We start from the raw sequence: 22,035 nt of genomic DNA, 5'->3' as shown, positions 1-22,035 counted from the left end.
AGGACAATCTCCCGGCTCCCGACCGTTCATGTCCTCTCTCAAACACAATATGACTACCAAATAGTAACTGCGTACCTGTTTACTACACGTTGCCTTCCTCTCTGATGGCTACCTAATCTCTGGCAGGAATGATTGGTTAAGGTGCAGTCAAGCACTTGGCCAAAGGAGTGTCCCCTGCGAACAATTTGCAGGTGAGGAATGCTGCACTTCTGGGCGAAATAGGCGGCCGGCAAAACTCTTAAGCAGCGCCCATCCCTCCCCAAACGTGCAAGACGGAGGTACCATCCACCACCTAAGTCCCGCTAAGAATGACCCGTCCAAGTCCCAATACCGAGCACGAGCACCACCAGCAGCTGCCAAAGCCAAAGTCAAAGCTTCCTTCCCGTGCCTGCGTCTGCACCTGCCACCAGAATATGATTTCATATGCTTGGATTTGGTCGCCCTCGCCTCAAACACAACAAGTCTATCGTTGAGTTTATCACTGGCAAAACCATTGAGGAGCTCTCCGACCTCAACTACGTTCAACTACAGCTAGCTCTCCCCGACCTACTTGAAGACGAGCTTGACGGCGATCTTCCAGGTCCTAGTACCTTCAACGCATCCTCTATCTTTGCCTTTCCGCAACCACTCCATAACCTCCACTCAACTACCCGAACGTACCGAAAGATGCCTGCTGCAAAGAATTCCAAAAATGTCAGCGACGATGACAAGCAGGCCGGCTCTATCTTCTCCGTCTCTGGACCCGTCATTATCGCCGAACACATGACTGGTGTTGCTATGTACGAGCTCTGCAAAGTTGGCTATGATGAGCTCTCTGGTGAAGTCATCCGAATTGAGGCTGATAAGGCTACCATTCAGGTCTATGAGGAGACGGGTGAGTAGCCATTCCCTTCCTTTTGAGCTTCCATTGACTCCGTCTAGCCGGTGTGACTGTTGGTGATCCCGTCTTTCGAACCGGCAAGCCCCTGTCGGTCGAACTGGGCCCTGGCTTGATGGAGACAATCTATGACGGAATTCAGCGACCTCTGAAGACCATTGCCGGCACCACCAACAGTATTTATATCCCCCGTGGTATTGCGGTCCCCGCTCTCGACCGAACGAAGAAGTGGCCTTTCACTCCAACTGCAAAAGAAGGTGACAACATCAGTGGCGGCGATGTCTGGGGAACTGTCGTTGAAAACACTCTCCTCAACGAGCATCGGATTTTGCTACCGCCCAGAGCGAAGGGAACGATCAAGAAGATTGCCCAAAAGGGCGACTACACAGTTGACCAGCCCTTGCTTACCCTGGAATTCGATGGGGAGACAAAGGAATACCCGATGATGCACACATGGCCAGTTCGTGTGCCTCGACCTGTCAGTGAGCGCCTCGAAGCAAACTCACCTTTCATTGTCGGTCAGCGCGTGCTCGATGCCCTGTTCCCTTCCGTTCAAGGCGGCACTGTCTGTATTCCTGGAGCTTTCGGTTGTGGTAAGACCGTTATCTCACAATCAGTTTCCAAATTCTCAAACAGTGACATCATCGTCTACGTCGGATGTGAGTGACCTGCCAACCATTAAAGGAGCTATTACTGACAGACTCTAGGCGGTGAACGAGGCAACGAAATGGCCGAGGTGCTAATGGACTTCCCAGAGCTTTCCATTACTATTGACGGTCGAAAAGAGGCTATCATGAAGCGTACCTGCTTGATTGCCAATACCTCCAACATGCCTGTGGCGGCTCGTGAAGCTTCCATCTATACTGGCATCACTGTAGCTGAATATTTCCGAGATCAAGGCAAAGCAGTTGCAATGATGGCTGATTCCTCTTCTCGATGGGCTGAAGCTTTACGAGAACTTTCTGGTCGTCTCGGAGAAATGCCTGCTGATCAAGGTTTCCCTGCCTATCTTTCGGCCAAACTTGCCTCCTTCTACGAGCGTGCAGGTGCATCCGTTGCTCTTGGTTCACCCGAACGAAAGGGCAGCATCTCGATTGTGGGCGCTGTCTCCCCCCCTGGTGGTGATTTCTCCGACCCTGTTACTTCTGCAACCCTTGGTATTGTCCAAGTCTTCTGGGGGCTAGACAAGAAGTTGGCTCAACGAAAACATTTCCCTAGCATCAACACTTCTTTGTCATACAGCAAGTACACCAATATTCTCGATAAGTTCTACGAGAAAGATCATCCGGAATTCCCCAAACTACGGACGCGCATCAAGGAATTGCTGACCAATTCTGAAGATCTTGATCAAGTGGTGCAACTGGTTGGCAAATCCGCGCTCGGTGACTCAGACAAAATTATTCTTGACGTTGCTGCCATGTTGAAGGACGACTTCTTGCAACAAAACGGATACAGCGATTACGACCAATTTTGCCCGCTATGGAAGACAGAGTACATGATGAAGGGCTTCATGCAATTCCATGACGAGGCTCAAAAGGCCGTGTCAAGTGGTCTCTCCTGGGCGAAGATTAGAGAGGCGACTTCCGAGATCCAACACGGACTGAGAAGCATGAAGTTCGAGCTGCCAGACAACCAGGAAGAGGTCAGCGGTAAATACGACAAGCTTTTGCAGAACATCTCTGAGAAGTTTGCAAGTGTTTCGGACGAATAAATCAGGGCACGTAGCCTACCTCGGCCCCACTGGAGGAGCCCGTTTTCTGTTTTTCATACAGAAATACTATCGTTCTTAGTATAGGTTAGATTTGCAGGCGCAATTGATATTGAAATTGCAAGATATTGTCTATAAATCGCTGAGCTCGAACTCGTTCATGCAAAGGACCTCGCAAACTCCTTATAAACCGCCAAATTATATCGTAGCTTGAGGGTTAGAAGGAGCAGAAATCCATACATGGAGGATTTCACGTTTACTGTAGAGTAGCCATCCTTAAAAATTCACGTGATCGGCAAGTGCCAGCCCTGGAGAATTGCTCCAGTCCGAATGCGATCACAAGGCTGCGCTTAGCCTGATTTGCGCTAGCTCAGAAGATGTGGTGAGCTTTAGTGGACTACATACATATGTACGAGTAAATTTGCGTTGCACCTTTGTTCCACGATCCACGGAGCACCATTTTCTTTTGCGCTACTGATCTGGAAAAGACCGAGTTCTGCGCTGAATTAGAACACTAGTACACGCTAGTCTATCCTCAATATTCTATTCTACCCCTCGTTATTATAGCGCCGGCTACTTCCATAGCAGTTCCTAACCTAGTCCTCTCGACGATTGGTTTTCTAGCATCCAGCAACTATGCGGCCTTATCTGAATGACATTAATGACGCTGAAATGATTAGAGCTCCATAACGCGAGACTAGAAGCTATTTTTCTTCTGTTGCTTACGATATACTGAATTCTAGAGTGGTGGGAACCTGTTTTCAACTACTTACACCTACCTCATTCTGCCTTCTCCATTATAGGGAGGGCCCCTTCTACCTTGGACAGGTTGGATATGATGGCCTCGAATATTGTGTAGTCGGATGGTCTCTCCAAGAGCAAGTCATATTCACAATCCCGCTGCCACGTCCATTGCATAGTAAAGCTTGTAGGTGATACTGAGATGGAGCATCCGATTGACGTGTATATGTGATTGTCTGAGCTAAAAGTCTTTTACGAGTCTAGTAAGTTTATCTGAGAGGCAGCCATAGTGGTCCCCGGAAAGACGAATGCTTGGTTTGGCATTAAAACACACATATTGCCCAAGATTTTGGGTATCAGTTCGTAAGCCACTTACACTATTTTGGTTAGTAGCAACCGGGTTCGCAGAGCGGCGCCAAATTATCTCAAACAAGATCAATCTAGCCATGAATTCCTGCGGACTCGGCGGTCGTGGTTGCTACTTCTGGTAGATTTTATCCTCGCTCGCTCTTTCCGCCTAGCATGGTTATTTTGAGGACTGATATCAATGGCGCAGTGCCAGACAGACTTCTCACCGTTGAAAATCCTCTCTGCAAGAGTTCACCACAGCGCATATCAATTCAATTCACTCTCTAATCAGATGTCTTGAAACCCAACCAAGTGTGACATATGGCTGGAATTGCTCTTCACTACTGCAGTATTCTCAACGGACCTTCCGAAGTGGGAGAAATATGGCAGCCGATCTGCCGGGCTACTACTTCGATGCCTCCAAAAACCGCTACTACAAGATTACAGCCAATCATGTTGCTCAAGGTTCATCTACTACCAGGACATCGAAGTATTCCCGTCAAGCAGTGCGAGCGGAGAAGGCGCTAAAGCAATCCGCGCAGCGTGAGGAGTCGCTCAAGGCATCCAGAGATGCCGTTACAGTGAAAAGGTCAAAGCTTCTGCAGCATCCTCTTCTGGACTTTGAAGCACGACTGGGAAATCGGAAGAAATGCCCAGCTGGCGTTGCGAAAGAGTTCTATGGAGCTAGCCTCAGCAACAGACCGGCTATTCATCCCAACCCGTTCACAAATCAAGTTGGACTAGCACCATTCTGTGATAAGTTTTCGGTGGACGAGGAAACTGGTCTTCTCTCCACCCTACTCAAGACTCGAGGAGCCCATGAGACAGGTTCGGTTGGACTGTTCCAAGCAGCGTCTGAAGAGTCCGAGTTTCTCTATCCGCAAGGACAGGCTGTAGCGAATCTCTTTGATACTACCCATGTCGACCATATCCTATCACTTGGGCGGGCGTCGCACGGGCTGAATGTGTGGGCCTATCGATCTTTTTCTTCAAACATCCGCGGCCAAATCCAGAGCCGATGCTCGACTACTGTAATTCGTCTTAACATCCTCGAGAATGGGGATTTGGATATTGAAGGGGTAGCGACAACTTATTCACCCCCGGCGGAAGCTCTTGGCCTGGCTGCTACACCCAGCCACACTGGATTTGCCGTGGCGGATGAAGACGGTGTAACAATCCGGTCACTGACAGGAGGAGGCATTACTCAGTCGTTACGGCGGAACCCAGAAGACAGCAAGCCTACATCAGTCTGGTTCAAAGACGACAATGTCCTCCTTTTTGGCGCACGGAATGGATCGCTGAGGTTCGCCGATGTGCGTTCCACGACGAAATTCGAGGAGTCAGTTCTGCGAATGGAACACGACTCAGCCATCAGCCATATTCGAACAATCGGACCGCACCAAGTCCTCGCGCACGGCCTGATATCGACATCTCTTTACGATCTACGCTGGTGTGCAGCGCCGAAAACTGGCAAAAACCCCAACACCAGCTCCACGCAAGCGTATCTCACATTTAACGTTCCCGAAACACGACGACAGAACAGATACGGCCTAGGATTCGCATACGATCCCGAGCTCAATATCGTCGTCGGTGCGAGCACCGACTTCCACAAAGGCCACCGCGTGAATCTGTGGGACGCGAGTACGGGACAGTTCCTGCAGAGCCCGCTGTTCGACCATACTTTTGAGCAGCCCGTCACATGTGCGCAGGTCGTTGACCTGAGGCCCCAGGCGAAGAGTATCCTGCTGGCGTCTAACGGGGCCGTACAGGAGTGGTCTCCTTTATGATAGGCCATGGATGAAAAGTGGGGGAGTTGGCGTTTTGAGCATAAGGGTTTGCGAAGGTTGGCATTGCAGCCAGGGAGAGGCTTAGGGCAGTGACGGCAAGGCTTACAAGGGAGTTAATAGCATACATGGAATGATACAGACGCTAGCGATGTCATGATCCGAGACCACATCAGATGTTTGTATACTCGCAATTGCGTAGGAGTAAGATTGGTAACTGCTCACTGGAACGAGCCCCTGAACAACCTCAGCTAGCAAGGTAGTTGTATAATGTCTGACGATGCATGAAGTAAAGACACGACATGACGATAGTGTCCAAACCTCTACTCAAACCAACTAGATTCCAATATTGACTCTCAGGTCCTCCTCACAGCCATATGTCGACATTACAGATCCCCCTCAATCTCGTAGTCACTGACTGTCAAGCCCCAAAGGTGACCCATAGCGACAACCCAATCCCTGCCAACATTGACGCGCCATTTCTCCTCGGTCGCGTCGTCCAGCGCTGCCGAGGCCGAGGCGCCAGCCGTAGAAGAACCAGCCGCGCCGCCGCCGGAGCCCGATGAGGAGCGCACCACGAGTCGCAGCCTCTCCAGCTCGCCGAGTTCACGGTAGACCCTGTCGCTGACGCCCTTGCCGACCTGGTTGGGGATGCCGCTCGGATGGATGGCGCGGAGGATCGCGAGCAGGCGCTCGAGGCTGAAGGGCTTCACGATGCGGGTGCCTGCTCCGGAGCCGGAGGCACTAAGGATCTGTTTCGTAATGCGCGACTTGCTCGGGGTGGAGGTGCCGGGATTGTTGGTGACGGAAGTCGTGCCCGTCGGCTTGGCTTTTCTTCGCGTCGGGGTGCTCTTCAGCCGTCGGATTTTCTTGCTGATGTGGCTGGAGTTGGACGATAGGCGGGAAAAGAGGAGGATGTCGTGCTTCGAGGGTGTGGTGGATGCGAGATATGAGGATAGTAGGAGGAGCGTGGGGAATTGTTTGAGCAATGGCGGTAGTCTGTTGGTGGATCTGGGCGTGGGTGCCAGAGACTTGTGTCCCTTCGATGACTTTTCCAGTGCTGAGGACGCTGTAGACGCTCGCTTTGAGGATGTGCTGGGAACACTAGATGATTCTGTTTCTGTAGAAAGTTGTGGGTGATCCTTATCAGTCGAAATGGCGGCGAGTTCCGCAAATGACCAAGCCTCGTCCCGCGGCCTGAGCTGTTCGTGCAACGCATTCTCGCCTTGCGCTTGGAACAGTCCACGATTCCGCACCAGCAATCTTGCAAAGTCCCAAGAGGCCGCTTTCCCCGGTGGAGATTCTCCTGATACCATGGGCCATATGAATCTGGGCCAGAGCTTTTCACAAGTGGAGCGGAACTTTTGGACTGATGTGGACGAGGTCGAGGATATTAGAGAATCATAAACGGTTGCACAGAACTGTGGGTATATTTTTCGGAGAGATGCCTCGTCAGTCTGGGGTGTGTACCCTCCATTGCTCAGCAATGATTCGGGATGGAGCTTCGGTGGAGACGTTGCCACAATATATATCGCTTCTGCACGATTGTAGGGAGGAAAATGGATGTATGGGACGCCGGATTTGAGTAGAGCAAGCGGCTGTGGACTACTCGATGTCAAAATGAGGCAAAGCCCAGGTATCTAGAAGAGTCTCAGTTCCACAGCCCGCGATCCATTTCGCCTGGAGTCCAAAGTCATACCTGATCACCGAGCCTCGCGAGCGCAGGCAGCAGAGTCGGACCTGCTTGCTTCTGCTTGTTAATGTCTTCAAGGATGAGGACGAGCCGCTGGTCGTGACCTGCCCGCTCAAAAAGTTTGCGCAGATTGCCCAGTAGCGCATTGAGGCTGTCTACCTTGTCATAGTGCTCGATTTGGGATTGCTGGCCCAGGCCATGGACACAAGTCGCAAAGATCTTGGAAAGGAGATGTCGCTGGGAGAGACAGTCTTTGCTTCTCACCACCACAGATTTGAGTTTTCGTGCCTCGAGAACACTGGTGACGACCGCTAATTCGCTTGCTTGCTCAAGGCCACATACGACAAGTGTAGAAGGGCTAGGGAAAAGAACCTAGAAGCCAGAGGGTTTGTCAATAGGCTGGACGGGGATTGGCCTTGGATGAATGGGGAACGTACATTGTAGTAGGTTGCTAATTGGCGAATTTGAGAGTCACGGCACGGATGCTGGTGTGAAATTGCCTGTAGTAGCTCCAGGGGCAAGAGAGCCACCATTTTGATCGAGTTGTCCTGCCTGGGGAGGTCGGTGAGGGTTGAAAAGAGCGCGCGATATAACGAACGCGCTTAGCGAAGCGCAGACGCGTTGAGTGCACGAATTTCAGCTCAAGTTGCTCCGTCCCTCCCCGCACTGGCAACTTTTCTCCTCACAGCCTCGTCATTCGAAATGTACTGGAAGCCCATACATAGGACTCCGTATGGTGTACTAGTTATCGTAGTTAGTAGTGTGCCGAGCAGCCTTGTGTCACATTCAGCTCGATGCCTTAAGCCACTCTCAGTGACAAACAGTCGAGGATGTGTAGCGGGTCTTAAGAAGTCGGTGGCATGGCAAAAACAACCACTAACGTAATTCACGAGCTAGTGGTTCGCACGGGCTAGTGGTTCGTAGATCCATCATCGCCCATCGACTCATCTTTACCATCAATTATCTCCACCAGTATGAGTGCTATTCAATTACAACAAGAAGGTAGGCTTCAATTAGCCATCAAGGCCCTACAAGATGGCAAATTTGGACGCGTTAAACACGCGGCGCGCGCGTATGATGTGCCACACACGACTTTAACGCGACGACTTAAAGGAGTCGCTCCCCAGCGTGGTACACCTGCAGCGACGCGTAAACTCACTCAACAAGAAGAAGATGTCTTAGTACAATGGATACTGGACATGGACTCGCGTGGATATGCGCCTAGAGTTGGCGATGTCCGCAGGAAAGCAAATATACTCCTCACCGAGCGCGTACGTGGCACCTCGATAACAGCGCCTACTGTGGGTGTTAATTGGGCTACACAACTCGTCCAGCGACGCGCAGATCTACGCTCTGACTACTTTAGGAAGAAGGACTATCAGAGAGCTCTATGTGAAGATCCGGAAATCATGCAGAAGTGGTTTAATTTAGTGCGAAACGTCGTCGCTAAATACGGAGTGGTCGATGACGACGTATGGAACTTTAACGAGACAGGATTCTAAATGGGAGTCATCTCTACAGCGCGGGTGGTGACTAGAACCGAGAGACGAGGCAAGCCTATTGTCAATCAGCCTGGAAATCGCACCTGGACAATAATTATTGAGACAATCGCGGCCGACGGAAGGGCATTGAATCCGCTGATTATCTTCTCTGGCAAGGTCCACTAGGAACAGTGGTTCCACGAGCTTCAGGGCGACATACATTCCAACTGGAAGATCGCCGTCAGCGAGACTGGATGGACGAACGACGAGATAGGGCTCTAGTGGCTCCAAGAGATATTTGAGCCGGCGACCAGACTCTCGAGGCGAGGGAGATATCGACTACTCATTCTCGACGGCCACCATAGCCATAATACACCTAAATTCGACGAATACTGTATAAAGTACGATATTGTTACACTATTCATGCCTCCGCACGCTTCCCACTTACTTCAGCCACTTAATGTGACGTGCTTCTCGCCGCTTAAGCGAGCCTACGGACGACGAGTTGAAGAGCTTATGCGACTGAATCAATATCATATAGATAAGAGCGACTTTCTTCGCCTATATATCGCCGCTCGTTCAGAGGCGATTACCGCCCAAAACGCGAGAGCAGGCTTTCGAGCTGCAGGCTTAGTCCCCTTTAACCTAAGCGTCGTTCTCGATCAACTAACGCCAGTGTTACGGACTCCGACGCCTCCTCCTCTCCTTCCATCGAGCCAGGAGCTACAACAGGGTTGGAATCTAGAGACACCGCGGACAGTCACACAGGTTCAAAAGCATGTCCGTACGCTGAGAAAATTACTCAAGAGGAAAACTATTTCGACCCCTAGTCCAACACATGTAGCCGCTGTACAAATGGCTAAGGCAGCTGAGCACGCTATTTACGCTTATCAGCTCGCGCAGGAGCGTATAGCTGAGCTAGAAGCGCTCGTCCAAATCAAGAAGAGAAAGAAGACTACTGGTCGGAAGTATGTCAAGAATGGCAAGCTGCTCAGCGCAAACGACGTCCATCTAGAGCAGGTGGACGACACTGATGAGGAGGATGAGGATACCGTTGTTATTCACGTTGCAGGCGCTCAGCGGCATTGTAGGCGTTGTGGTTTAGCAGGACACAACTCCAGGACGTGTCAAGCGCCGAATAAAACCACTTAAAATCTATCTAATAGGTAAAATTGCATTGTAATAGGGAGTTTTGTGAGCAGTAAGAGCGATGGTGGTGGATTTACGAACCACTAGCCCGTGCGAACCACTAGCTCGTGAATTACGTTACAAAGAATCTCTAGATTGGTGTTTTCTTCAGACACATGTCTTCTAGCTATGGAATCTAATTCTGGACTTGATGGTACAGGCCTCGGTCATTTACCCGACTCCGTATTGGTAGTGAGCTCATCGTGGCTGAATGCAACCATTTGGACTAAGTACACGACCGATCCCTCAATGGCAAAACGGAATTTTGTTCGTTTCGTGTCGAGGAGCCTCATTTGGAGATCCAGCCGATCGCCTATCAATTCCCCGTCAATGCTCGTTGAAATACAGGCGACTTTGTGCCATCTCCAAGAATGGGTCGTGACGTATCTGGTTGGTTTGATTTCCAAATTCATGGATTTCTTGAGCCCGGCGAAAGATAAAAAGGAAAACAAAATCAAAGCCCTATATCCAATTGAACCCTATTGTTAACCTGGAAAACGTGATAAAAGGAGCAAGGTCACCATCATGCAAGAGCTCTCGGATTCTCTCATCGAACCACTATTGAACTCGGGAATGATACCACTGATCTCCTGCCAGACTGATGCTGGACCAATACCTAAGCTGTTGGAGGGCATAATACAAAGATGTGGGCCGTAGACGTGTCGTGAAACAGTTTTTGGATGCTTTTTGGTGCAAGTTGGTACACAGTCGTAAAGTTAAATCAGAAAGAGTGCGAGTTGATGCTACTCCCTTTGATTAATTTGTGTGAACTGAACAAAGAAAGAATGAAAGCTGTGAATTCATGAATTTCGTGACTCGTAAGTGCTTCGGAAATACATGCAAAGCCGTGCAAGGATCATCAGAATGCGTTGTTGCCGCCAACTGCTCCATTTGGGTAGCCATTGAAGCCATTCTGGTTCAGATCGGTTGCGTAGGCTTGATGGTTGTACATGTTAAGAGCATTCTCAGTGGGTCCCATCATGCCAAAACCATTGCCGTTAGTTGGGGGGTTTTCGGTGCTCTCACCGCCGTAGGCATTTGTCGTAGTTCTAATACCGTTGAACCCTCCACCGACAATCTGAATATTTCGACGACTGTTGGCTCGACCTCCAGAGAAACTGGCGAGGTATGTGTCATTTGGAGTCATCTGGCCGCTTGATGTACCGCTGGTGCGTCCCTGAGCATCGTTGCCGAGGATCTTACTGGCGATACGACGACCGTGAGGAGTTTGCTTGATGAGAGGGAGGATAGGGCGGATAGCTTCGACCAGACGAAGTTTGGTCGCAGGGTCTGCGAAATCCATAGCAGTTTGAACGACATAGTTGGCAAAGGAGTCGCGCAACATCTTGTCAAGCTCCGCACCATTAAGCATCTCTTCGATCATCAGTCGCTTGGTATCGAGGTCTGCTGTACGGAGGCATTTCTCGATGACATTGGAACTGAACTTTTGCTTCGACAATGCGGGGACGCGACCTCCGAAGCTCTGGCAAAGCGGTTTGGTGAATGCCGCTTCATCGAGATCGAGGATATACTGAACGACGTAGTTGCCGAACGGATCTTGAACAAGATCAAAAGCGCAGTTGGTGATGCGAGCAATAAGTTGAGCACGCTGAAAACCTTGAGCATGATCAATGCAACGCTGAAGAACACAGCAACCATGACGATGAGTACCCACTACCACGCAGTACTTGCCAACAGCATCATAGATGAACTGAGATCGCTCAGCTCCAAGTCGGGTGAGGCACTTCTGGATCACGTGGTTGCCATTGAGATCCTGGACAAGTTCGACAACTCGGTTCGACAACGCTTGGATGATGGTATCGATTTGCTCTGGTGTATGGACAAACTCGATCATCTTCTGCAAAGCACGAGTGCCGTGTTGATTGAGAGCAATGGTGGTCAGAGCAGGAGCAGCGGTATTGATCAAAGTAGTGCGCTGCTCATCATTACAGTGCTCGAAGAGTTTCTGACAAAGATAATTGCCGAAGGGATCAGTCATCAATTCAATGATATGTGGGCAAGTCTCGACAAATATGGCTTGAGTATGCTCGGGATCGCCTTCTTCAAGCTTGCGTTGTAAATAACGGCAGCCATGTTGATCCTTGCAAAGTTCATAGAGACTTCCGCGGTAAGACTCAAGGGGGACGTTGTTGAATCGAGCTTCATCATTGTGGTTGCGACGGTTTCCACGCTGGCCTTGGTTGGCGTAATTATTGCTGACGCCGAACATACCTGGGGCTTGACCATAAGGTTGGACCGCTCCATTGGAGCCTGGAGCATTCATTTGGTTGACATTGAAGTTCTGCATGTTGTACTGATAAGGAGGAGCAGTAGAATAGGCAGCAGTCGGGCTGGTGAGGCCAGCCAAATCGCCTGAAGCAGTGAAATTGGTATTAAAGGGAGCAGCGCTGGCATGGAGGCTTGACATGGTTGCAGCTGAGGTGATGGCCTGTTCATCGATCTTAGCCCCGCCGTTGACAACTTCACGGCTCTGACGATTGTTGACAGCGTTGACTGGAATGCGACCTAAGCTGACGTTGTGGTTATGAAACTGCTGCTCAGCTTGGGACTTGGGTGGGGTGGAGACCGAGTCAAGAGTCAAAGATTTCTTGACCGTTGGAACGTCATTTGTAGAATACGATGTCTGGAGTGATGCGGGCCGTGTAACGGATAGATTGCCAGGGAGAGGCGAATTGTCTTCGAAAGTAACTCCGAGAGAATGACGCTGTGACTTTCGACGAACAAGATCGGTTGGCCGATCTGCTGGTGGACTGTGGAGGTTGCTGAGAACAGGTCTATACATGGAGGAATCTGTATGAGGCATGCTCTGGTGAGATGGACGATAGCGAGATCCGAGGGCCCAGTCCAGATCTGGAGTTCTTGAGTTTGCAAGATCCAGAGCAGCAGAATTGGCCGAGAGCTACAGACAGAAAGCAATGAGAAAATAGCCAGAATAATTGAAGTGAAGAAGTGTTGGCTCATACCTTGAGACCGTCTGAGGTCAAAGTGGGAAACGTATCGTCGCCTTCAAGCTGTGCGAAAGCTTTGGCAACAGGGGACTTCAAGTCAATGGCATTCAGTGACAAATGTCTGTCATCGTCCTCATCGAAGAGAAAGCTGGTAGTATTTGCGAGGCCGTAGGCAGACTGAGTTGCACCACTGAGACTGAGACGTTGAGGGTGACGATTGCTATTGACTGGCATGGAGAATCGGTTGAGACTAGAAGGTGACGGTCAGAGAGAGAATGTGAACAAAGGTTGGATTGATATTTGATAAAGGCTGTACGGCAGAATAAAAGTCACGTGCATAGAGTCTGAAGACGGTATCACGGGGAAGGGGAAACCCTGAGATGAAGATGACGCAGAACTTACGTCGCAGCTGCTCGAGTTGTAGGGAGATCCTCAGGATAGTACTCGTCCTCGTCAGATCCACGACGAGAACCAGGAACAGACTTGGCCGATGGCTTTTGAGATTGGTTAAACATCCCGCTGCCTGACAGACGGTTGCCTGGGGGGGAAGTGATTTGAGAGCTTGACTGAGATATACGCTTGCCGAGGCCAGGAGGAGATATTACACTGTTAACAGAAAGTCGGCTGGATCGAGAGAATCGATTACTGAAGCCACTTTCGGCATACTCTGGAGGCGTGGTGGGTTCACTAACAGGCCCATTCAGACTGATGCGGTTCAACCTAGTTGAGATGCGTTCGAGATCGTGGGTGTTGGCACCCATTTGCAGACTTCGCTCTTGTAGCTCCAGAAGTCGAAGTTGCTCCTCTGCTTTGCGCTTTGCATTTTGAATGTCGTCGTACATCTGTTTGTTCATGACCTGTAGAGACCCACTGTCAGCGTCTGTAATTGTGAAGACCTCTGTATAATGCGAGCCGAGAAGGACACGGCCATGGAGAAGAATGGATCTCAGAAGTAGGGACTGCCTAGACAATGCCAGATCCGCCCATGCAGTCTCAAAGCCTTGTTGTCACGGAGCGTGACATTGAGACCCCACAATACCTATTGTCTTCCCAGGACCAAGCATTTACCCAATCTCATGAAGTTACACAAAGATGCAACGTACCGCAGTTGAGTTCATAGAACTGTACTGTTGGCCGAATGGTCGGGAAGCCGACATTTTACTCGAGTCAGTGGTGAAGCGACGCTGTAAACTTGCCCGAGCGTCATTGGACGAGTTTTGTAGGTTTGAGAAGTAGGAATTCTGATCTCGCACAGCTGTTGAGTTCGGAGCGAAGACTTCAGTGTCGGGGGATCGCAGGTTTGGAAACCGTAGTTCTTCCATGCGCCCACTGAGTGGATTGGAGAACGCCATAATGCCAGTCTACATGCAATTCTTAGATGTCAGCAAAGCGGTATGCCTAGAAAGAAAACTCGCCAGTTCAAAATTAGGGGGACGGCCTATTGTGGGCAGTGGTTACGAGGGTTGAGACTCGACGCTGAGCAAGTGACCCAGGCAGCCGTTTCCTCGACAGTATTTGGAAGGTACACACCTAGTAAGCACAATATATCCAGAGTAATGGTATATGCAAGCACCACAATGGAGATGTAGAGTAGTGGCTTTGGAAACTTAGTGGTGGTTCTGGCGCGCAGTCGGGGGGTTAACACTGCAGGGTTGACCTGGCCGAACAGAGCGATGCTATTGCTATTGCCGCTGCGTGCGCCCGTGGCAGCACAGCGGTGTAGATATGCTATAATGACAGTGGTTGAACAAAGAACAGGCAGGAAAGATATAGAAAGAAAAGATTAATAGTACAGAACCAGAACAGCAGGTGGTGGTGAGGTGCATGTAGGAGGAGACACCTCAAACGAAGGAAATGGGAATGTCTGCAGCAGCAGGAACAGCGACAGTTGTAACTTGTAAGGACTAGGATGGAGGTTGGCCTCTTGGAAGCGGTGCTCGCTATTGGCAAGCGCCAGTCCACCCAGGTCCCGTCCCTCTTGAGTCTTGGTGAGTGCTAGGGCAGGTGAGGGCCGGCGTGGGCGTGGGTACGGGTACGAGGGAGGAAAAGAGGGCCACCACAGGACCAGATCCAGGACCACCACACGCCAAAGGGTTGTGAAGGGTATCGCTAGACGAGGTTGTGAGGTTGAGCTGCAGCAGCGTGGGCTTTTTTGGCTGGGGGGAGAAATGGGCTTGTTCCCAATTTTCCACCCATTCGCAGTCAAGGTCAAAGACTCACGACTGACTGGGGTTAGGAGCTTTAGTTAGGTTAGCCCACGGCTATGATCCAAATGGCATGGCATGGGATGGACTGGGCCAGGGTGGAGGGGCACACACAGAGGACGGGGGTACCGAGTACCACTGGCAGTATTCCGTGCGCCGTACACAGCCAGGGTCGAGGCCGAGATCGAGGGACTTCAACCAGACAAGATTCTGGATGTGCCGGTCCTCCACAGCAGGATGAAGTGAACAGGAGCCTCCTGCCACTCTAGATGCAGGCTATTGATCCCATTCTTTCGCCTTTTGCCTGAAAATCTGAATCATGGTTACAGACAATGGTATGTAACTCCAAAAGCAACCTTGGCATGTAATTCTTCTTTGGGCTGGGCTTTGCTGATCTGGATGTCAACCCCTGGCGCCCTGGAGCATCACGAAATCGCCAGCGGGTGGGCGGTGGGCAGTAGTGGACACTAAGCTTGTCAGTTCTTTGGGTGGCATCCCTTGGGCTTTGGTGGGCTGACCCGCCCTTCCCTAATTCTGCCAGCACCCGTGCCACCCATCAACCATGCCTTTCCCATTAAGGTTCCCTGGTATTCGCCCCTCGGCTATACGCTTATGGGTGCACCTAGAGACCTCGAGGGGGGCAGCAAGATCTGACCACGAATTGCAAACAGTTTTCGCCAGGGAGGCGCCTCGTCAATTCTCATGGATCAAAAGGGCAGCCACAGCGGAGTGCTGACTCGTCATCTGCTGCACCGGGTAGCCGGTCATCATCGAGGCCATGGTCATGCCCATGGCCACGGCTCCCAAATGTGCCAGACCAGAGACGAGGGCACTTATCCAAGCCTGTGAATGGCCCAGATGAACCTGGTGGCGCCAGTAGTAGGACACACTCCGAGTCGTTAGAACCCGTCACAAGTGCATGGCTCACCTGGTGGGAAATCGAGTTGCTTGCACGGAGTAGTTCGTTCGCCCGATACTGGACTCCTGGCTTCCAGCCTTCTCATTGCTCACCTCTTGCTTGTCCAACTGTGAGAAGTGTGGGGAAGCCGCCCGACCAGAAAAGACCTGGGGCTTTGAAATACGCCAATTCACACGGCTCCTCCCAATAGTGATGTGCCAGAAAATCTCCAACCAAAAGGCGGTCAACGGACCAAAGAATGAAAAGGGGTCCCGCTCTGCAAGTCTAAAGGGTAATCCCGGAGATCGAGATCACGAGCCAACTGTACCTGCTCCGTGCTCGTATTTGAATTTGATAAATGCTTCTAGCTTCCTCTATCATCAGCAGAACAGAGACTTGGGAATCGAGACGGAGGACAGACTCGCAATGCCGTGTCTTAATTCGTCCAGATTTGCATGGCGCAATCAACAGTTGTCTAAAGCCATAACCCCACGAGGGGCTCGAGGATAGCGTAGCAGCGATTGTGAACGACCAAGGCAAGTCGGAGTCAGTACCCACTTTCCATAATCCTTCCTACCCGAAACAGCAGGCACATGGGAAGAGAGATACAAACACTCGTGAACAAGAGCCACGACAGTTACACTTCCAAGATGCTCCATCGCACCCAAAGACGCCTGATCCCACGGGCCATAGAAACTTTGTGCTGCGCAGTGACCGACATCCTTTAGCCACAGTGACCGGGGATGCCTGACCAGGAAGAAATGCCAGATCAGCCAGGGTCAGTCAGTATTTTAAGAGATGGGCTCCAGGTGACTGCCGAATTTCTGTCGACTACAGGCGTCTTGGACGAGGACTCTCGTACCTGCAAGCACACTGCTGCGCGATGATGTAGCCAGCTTCGTCCCTGCATTTGATGCGCATCCCTCTGGGTCTGTTCTTCTCTCTGCCTAATCATGGAAGCAGATTCCATTCATGAGCAGCCGTATGAACTCACCAGTCTAGGTGGTGTCTCGTAGGCAGCTGAAGCTCCGAGTCCTCTGTACTCCTTGCCGTACCCGAACCAGGACGCATCCATACCAAACGGTGTCCAGGTGATAGGACACTGCCGGCGTCCTCAATGATGAGTGGTGGAACCATTCGAAGGTGACTTGGCCACTACAGGAGCGGTTAGAAGAACTCGGTATGGCGCAAGCGCTGGTTGGTGGTTCTGGAGAAAGCCTTAGTTAGACTTTCAAGGCGGGCGGGCCCCTTGCTGATTAAGGATTAGAGTGAGATAGAGAGTCCAGCGGCGAGTTGATCCCCTGCATGAGAGAAAGTCTTTCACCAACGATGATCCACCAAGCCGGGCTTTGGGTTGTTGCGAAGAAACTCCAGAAGGTTACAAGCGGGCTGCCTGCTCCCGGGCCTCGTTGGTACCAATTGTGCGTCTCTTGAACTAATTTATGCTTTGTGCAACTGGGGGATGGCCTTGGGCACCTGTGTTTCAGAATTGCAAGGCCCCAGTGGACTTACCTGGATCTTGCTTGTGAACTGACCTACGGAGTACAACGAACGAGTCCGTACAAAGGCCCACTAGATATTGGCAGCCTAGGTCACTCCAGATTGCCTGGGAAGAAAGCAAGAAAACATTTGGTACTCCGTACTCCGTACTATGTGCTTTCTCATTCGGAGGACAGAGTACTATTATGTATCCCTTACCTACCTATGGATGTACTTTGTACTAATCATGGAGAGGGCCCAAGGTGTTCAGGCACACAGAATTCAACCCCACGCTGGGCTTGGCATGTCCCTCAGGGTGCCCTCCTTTCACCGCCTTGCTGAGTCATTCATGGCAGAATATTTTCGCTGTTGCCCACCAGGTATGTTTGCAGGCCAGAGGAGATTGAGCGCTCCTAGGTTTTGATATTTCACTTTGCCAATCTGTGACCGCTCAATATGCGGCAGCAAGGGCTTGCCTGAGAGCCATAATTCTTATCTAAGACGCAAGGGCTCCCGATGCCTCCCAAAAGAAGGACAGATGGGCCTGTGGCCGCAAGTTCGGCGTCAAAACCCCTCCCCAAGGTTGGTTCGGGCCCAATTGAAGCTCTGCGCCACAAAGCATTCATCTGACTTGAGACAGAAGCAAGTTCCTCGAAACGTCACCATAAAAGAGCCAGTTGCCCACAAGCAAGCTGAGGCAGAGGCACCGTCCAAACGAGTCGAGACCACCAAGAACGAGAAACCCTCCCGCAAGCCTCATCATCATGCAGATGGCTTCGATGCTGCATTGGAGCCGTTCTACTATGACAAGTCCCTCACCGACCCTATTGATACCGCTCGGGACAAGTGGAACCTCCTGCCTGCTTTTCTCAAGGTCAAAGGTCTAGTCAAGCAACACATTGAGTCATTTAACCACTTCGTCGAGGTCGAGTTGAAGAAGATCATTGATGCTGAACCAGTCATTACGAGCGATATTGACCCAGATTTCTACATAAAGTATGAGAACATCTACATTGGTAAGCCCTGCCGCTCAGAGGAGAGCCTCGACTCCTTTAGCCGGGGCGAAGAGTCTACTGTCACTCCGAACGAATGTCGATTACGGGATATGACATACGCCGCTCCAATCTTGGTGGATGTCCGCTATACCAAGTCGAAGATGGCATATCGTAGGAAGGGAATGCTTATTGGACGGTTACCTATCATGCTACGGAGTTCAAGGTGTTTCTTGGCCAACAAGTCAGAAGCCGAAATGTGTGCTATGGACGAATGCCCCTTGGATCCGGGAGGCTATTTTATCGTAAATGGAACAGAAAAGGTCATCCTGGTCCAGGAACAACTAAGCAAAAACCGCATTATTGTTGAGGCAGACCACAAAAAGGAATTGATCACAGCCTCCGTCACCAGCTCTACACATGCAAGAAAGTCAAAAAGCTATATTGTGCTCAAGAAAGATTTGCTATACATGCGGCACAACATCCTGAACGAGGATGTCCCAATATGTATCCTATTGAAAGCTATGGGTGTGTCCTCTGATATGGATATGATGGCCATTGTTGCCGGAACAGATAGTACGCTGCAAGAAGATTTTGCCATCAATTTCGAGGAGACCATCAAACATCAAATTCATACCCAGCAGCAAGCTCTTGATTATCTAGGTGCGCGAATCAAGATTACGCGAAAACCCACACCGTTCGGCCAGTCACGCAGAAACTACGTTCAAGAAGCTTTAGAGGCTGTTAGCAGCGTCTTTATCGCACACGTCCCTATCGAAAACTTGAATTTCAGGCCCAAGGCTATCTATGTTGCCCATATGGCACGACGTGTGTTAATGGCTAAGCAGAATCCCGCCTTGGTGGACGACAGAGATTACGTTGGCAACAAACGTCTCGAATTGGCTGGTCAACTTCTATCTCTACTCTTCGAAGATCTTTTCAAAAAGTTCAATTATGATGTCAAGATGAAGATTGACAAACAACTCCGAAAACCCAATAAGACCGAAGTCGTTGATCCTTGTCAGACCATGATGGGTGCGGCCGTGTCAATTACTCAAGGCATGAACAGAGCAATCGCCACGGGCAACTGGAATTTGAAACGATTTCGAATGGATCGTGCCGGTGTAACCCACTTGTTGAGTCGCCTGAGCTTCATCGCCTCGCTGGGGATGATGACCAGGATTTCAAGTCAGTTTGAAAAGACTCGAAAAGTCAGCGGTCCCAGGGCCTTGCAACCGTCCTCATTCGGCATGCTGTGTCCAGCTGATACTCCAGAAGGTGAAGCCTGTGGGTTAGTCAAAAATCTCGCCCTCATGACACATATCACTACAGATGACGAAGAAGCACCCATCAAACGTCTAATTTTCATGCTTGGTGCTGAAGATATTGTTAGCATTGGAGGATCCGAGTTATATGGCCACGGTGCATATTTGGTCCTTCTCAATGGTACCCCGGTCGCTAGTACGCGACAACCATCTTTGTTTTTGTCCTCCTTTCGACGCTTGCGCCGCTCAGGCCGCATTTCCGAGTTTGTTTCTATCTTCATTAATCATCATCACAACACAATTCAAATTGCAACCGACGAAGGCCGAATTTGTCGACCTCTCATAATTGTCGAGGATAAGAAGTCTAAGGTCACAAAGCGATATTTGAAGTCTTTGCGGCAGGGCTCTATGGACTTTGATGACTTCTTGGCCAGAGGCCTTGTGGAGTACTTGGATGTCAATGAGGAAAATGACAGCAACATTGCAATGTATGAATCGAATATCAATGCAACTACTACCCACCTCGAAATCGAGCCGTTCACAATTCTAGGCGCTGTGGCTGGCCTGATCCCTTATCCCCATCACAACCAATCTCCAAGAAATACCTATCAATGTGCTATGGGTAAGCAAGCCATTGGTTTCATTGCCAACAACCAATTTTTGCGGATTGATACATTGCTCTATCTTATGGTCTACCCACAAAAGCCACTTGTGAAGACAAGGACGATCGAGCTAGTCAAATATGACAAGCTACCTGCTGGCCAGAATGCAACCGTCGCTGTCATGTCCTATAGCGGATATGATATTGAAGACGCTTTGGTGCTGAACAAAGCCTCTGTCGATCGTGGTTTTGGTCGATGCCAAGTTCTCCGAAAATACCCCGTCACCATCAAGCTGTATCCTGGTGGTAATCTCAAAGATATCGTCGAGCCACCGACCATAGATAATGGAGTGCCAATAAAAGCACATGCATTGCTCGACGTGGATGGCATTGCGTCTGTGGGTGCAAAGGTCAGCCAAGGAGAGGTTTATGTCAATAAATATGTGCCAGAGAACGCGTCTGCTTCCACTTTGTCCGACAGTGGTAGAAACGGTCCCGCCATACCTCAGCCTCAAAAATATCGACTACCGGACCCAAGCTATATCGATAAGGTTATGGTGTCTGAACAGGAATCTGGAAACCAATTGATCAAAGTTCAGACCCGACAGACTCGAGTTCCAGAAGTGGGTGACAAGTTCTCTTCCCGTCATGGGCAGAAAGGTGTCGTGGGTATTATTGCCGAGCAAGTCGACATGCCTTTCTCGGATTTGGGCATTACTCCCGATATCATCATGAATCCTCATGGTTTCCCATCCCGAATGACGGTCGGAAAGATGCTAGAACTTGTCTCTGGCAAAGCTGGAATCCTGAAGGGTCAATTTGAGTATGGCACCGCCTTTGGAGGCAGCAAGTTAGAAGACATGTCTCGAGCCTTGATCGAAGCAGGGTATAGCTACGACGGCAAAGATTACCTGACCTCGGGGATTACGGGAGAACCACTCCCAGCATATGTCTTCACTGGCCCCATCTACTACCAGAAACTCAAACACATGGTGCAGGACAAGATGCACAGCCGATCCCGCGGTCCGCGAGCAATCCTCACGCGGCAGCCTACCGAAGGCCGTTCGAGGGATGGTGGTCTTCGGCTGGGAGAGATGGAGCGTGACTGTCTCATCGCATACGGCGCGTCACAACTACTGAGGGAAAGATTGATGCTGTCGAGTGACAAGCACGAAGTCGACGTCTGTGAGTCCTGTGGCTTCATGGCCTTCGGGCGTTGGTGCCAGCGATGCAGCAGTGCAGGTCAGACAGGCTCGAATGTCGTGCGCATGACCCTTCCCTACGCCTTCAAGCTCTTACTCAACGAGCTGGGGAGCATGAATGTCAACACCAGGCTCGTGGTAACCGACGAGTTCCCACCCGACGGCTCACGAAGAGCTTAACAAGTCAATGAGTCGTTCAGTCGGTGGATCTGTGAAGCATCAGAAAGAGTTGCATTGCGTGGTGGTGTAATTGTGAAAATAATGCATAGCGAGGATAGAATGGGAGTGTTTTTCCCTAGCTCAGAATGATGGACACGATGACGATAAAACGATACTTATTGCTATGCATCAGTGAAGCGGAAATCCTCATCAATCAAAGTATTATTTCCGCAGATTTGCCATGTACATTGACGCTACTTTCTTTGCTCTACCAGGACGCCATAAAAGACAGAGAGTTTTAGATTCGGTTTGCAGGGAGGTTCCGTGACTGCCCAGAGCTCGCGGGTGGGAATACTCGTGGAAAAGGGGCATGGAGGAGTAGATGCCTGATGAAACTCTATGATGATTGAACAAAGATAAGCAGTAACCTACTATTCTAGAACTGA

At 50.4% G+C, this 22,035-nt stretch overlaps 5 protein-coding genes across 5 annotated transcripts; 3 read left to right on the top strand and 2 right to left on the bottom strand.

Moving 5' to 3' along the window:
• Positions 1–423: 423 nt before the first annotated feature.
• On the top strand, positions 424–2,588 carry A1O9_09122 (V-type proton ATPase catalytic subunit A; the record flags this gene model as incomplete). Its single annotated transcript, XM_013401816.1, has 3 exons — positions 424–874; positions 922–1,536; positions 1,585–2,588. 3 exons carry the CDS (start codon positions 424–426, stop codon positions 2,586–2,588), a joined length of 2,070 nt encoding a protein of 689 aa, XP_013257270.1.
• Positions 2,589–4,057: 1,469 nt separating this feature from the next.
• Positions 4,058–5,449, top strand: A1O9_09121 (uncharacterized protein; the record flags this gene model as incomplete). The annotated part of the gene is made up of 1 exon (XM_013401815.1): positions 4,058–5,449. A coding segment is annotated over one exon (1,392 nt), but the record flags the coding sequence as incomplete, so codon positions are not given.
• Positions 5,450–5,844: 395 nt separating this feature from the next.
• A1O9_09120 (uncharacterized protein) lies at positions 5,845–7,684 on the bottom strand (the record flags this gene model as incomplete). The annotated part of the gene is made up of 3 exons (XM_013401814.1): positions 5,845–7,098; positions 7,158–7,523; positions 7,589–7,684. 3 exons carry the CDS (start codon positions 7,682–7,684, stop codon positions 5,845–5,847), a joined length of 1,716 nt encoding a protein of 571 aa, XP_013257268.1.
• A 2,995-nt stretch (positions 7,685–10,679) lies between these two features.
• A1O9_09119 (uncharacterized protein) lies at positions 10,680–13,643 on the bottom strand (the record flags this gene model as incomplete). The annotated part of the gene is made up of 3 exons (XM_013401813.1): positions 10,680–12,740; positions 12,805–13,039; positions 13,192–13,643. 3 exons carry the CDS (start codon positions 13,641–13,643, stop codon positions 10,680–10,682), a joined length of 2,748 nt encoding a protein of 915 aa, XP_013257267.1.
• A 4,265-nt stretch (positions 13,644–17,908) lies between these two features.
• A1O9_09118 (DNA-directed RNA polymerase III subunit RPC2) lies at positions 17,909–21,610 on the top strand (the record flags this gene model as incomplete). Its single annotated transcript, XM_013401812.1, has 1 exon — positions 17,909–21,610. One exon carries the CDS (start codon positions 17,909–17,911, stop codon positions 21,608–21,610), a length of 3,702 nt encoding a protein of 1,233 aa, XP_013257266.1.
• Positions 21,611–22,035: the final 425 nt, after the last annotated feature.

This window comes from Exophiala aquamarina (genome assembly GCF_000709125.1).
Source record: "Exophiala aquamarina CBS 119918 chromosome Unknown aczIA-supercont1.9, whole genome shotgun sequence".
Lineage (NCBI taxonomy): Eukaryota > Fungi > Ascomycota > Eurotiomycetes > Chaetothyriales > Herpotrichiellaceae > Exophiala > Exophiala aquamarina.
This window is presented reverse-complemented; position numbering and strand designations above follow the sequence as displayed.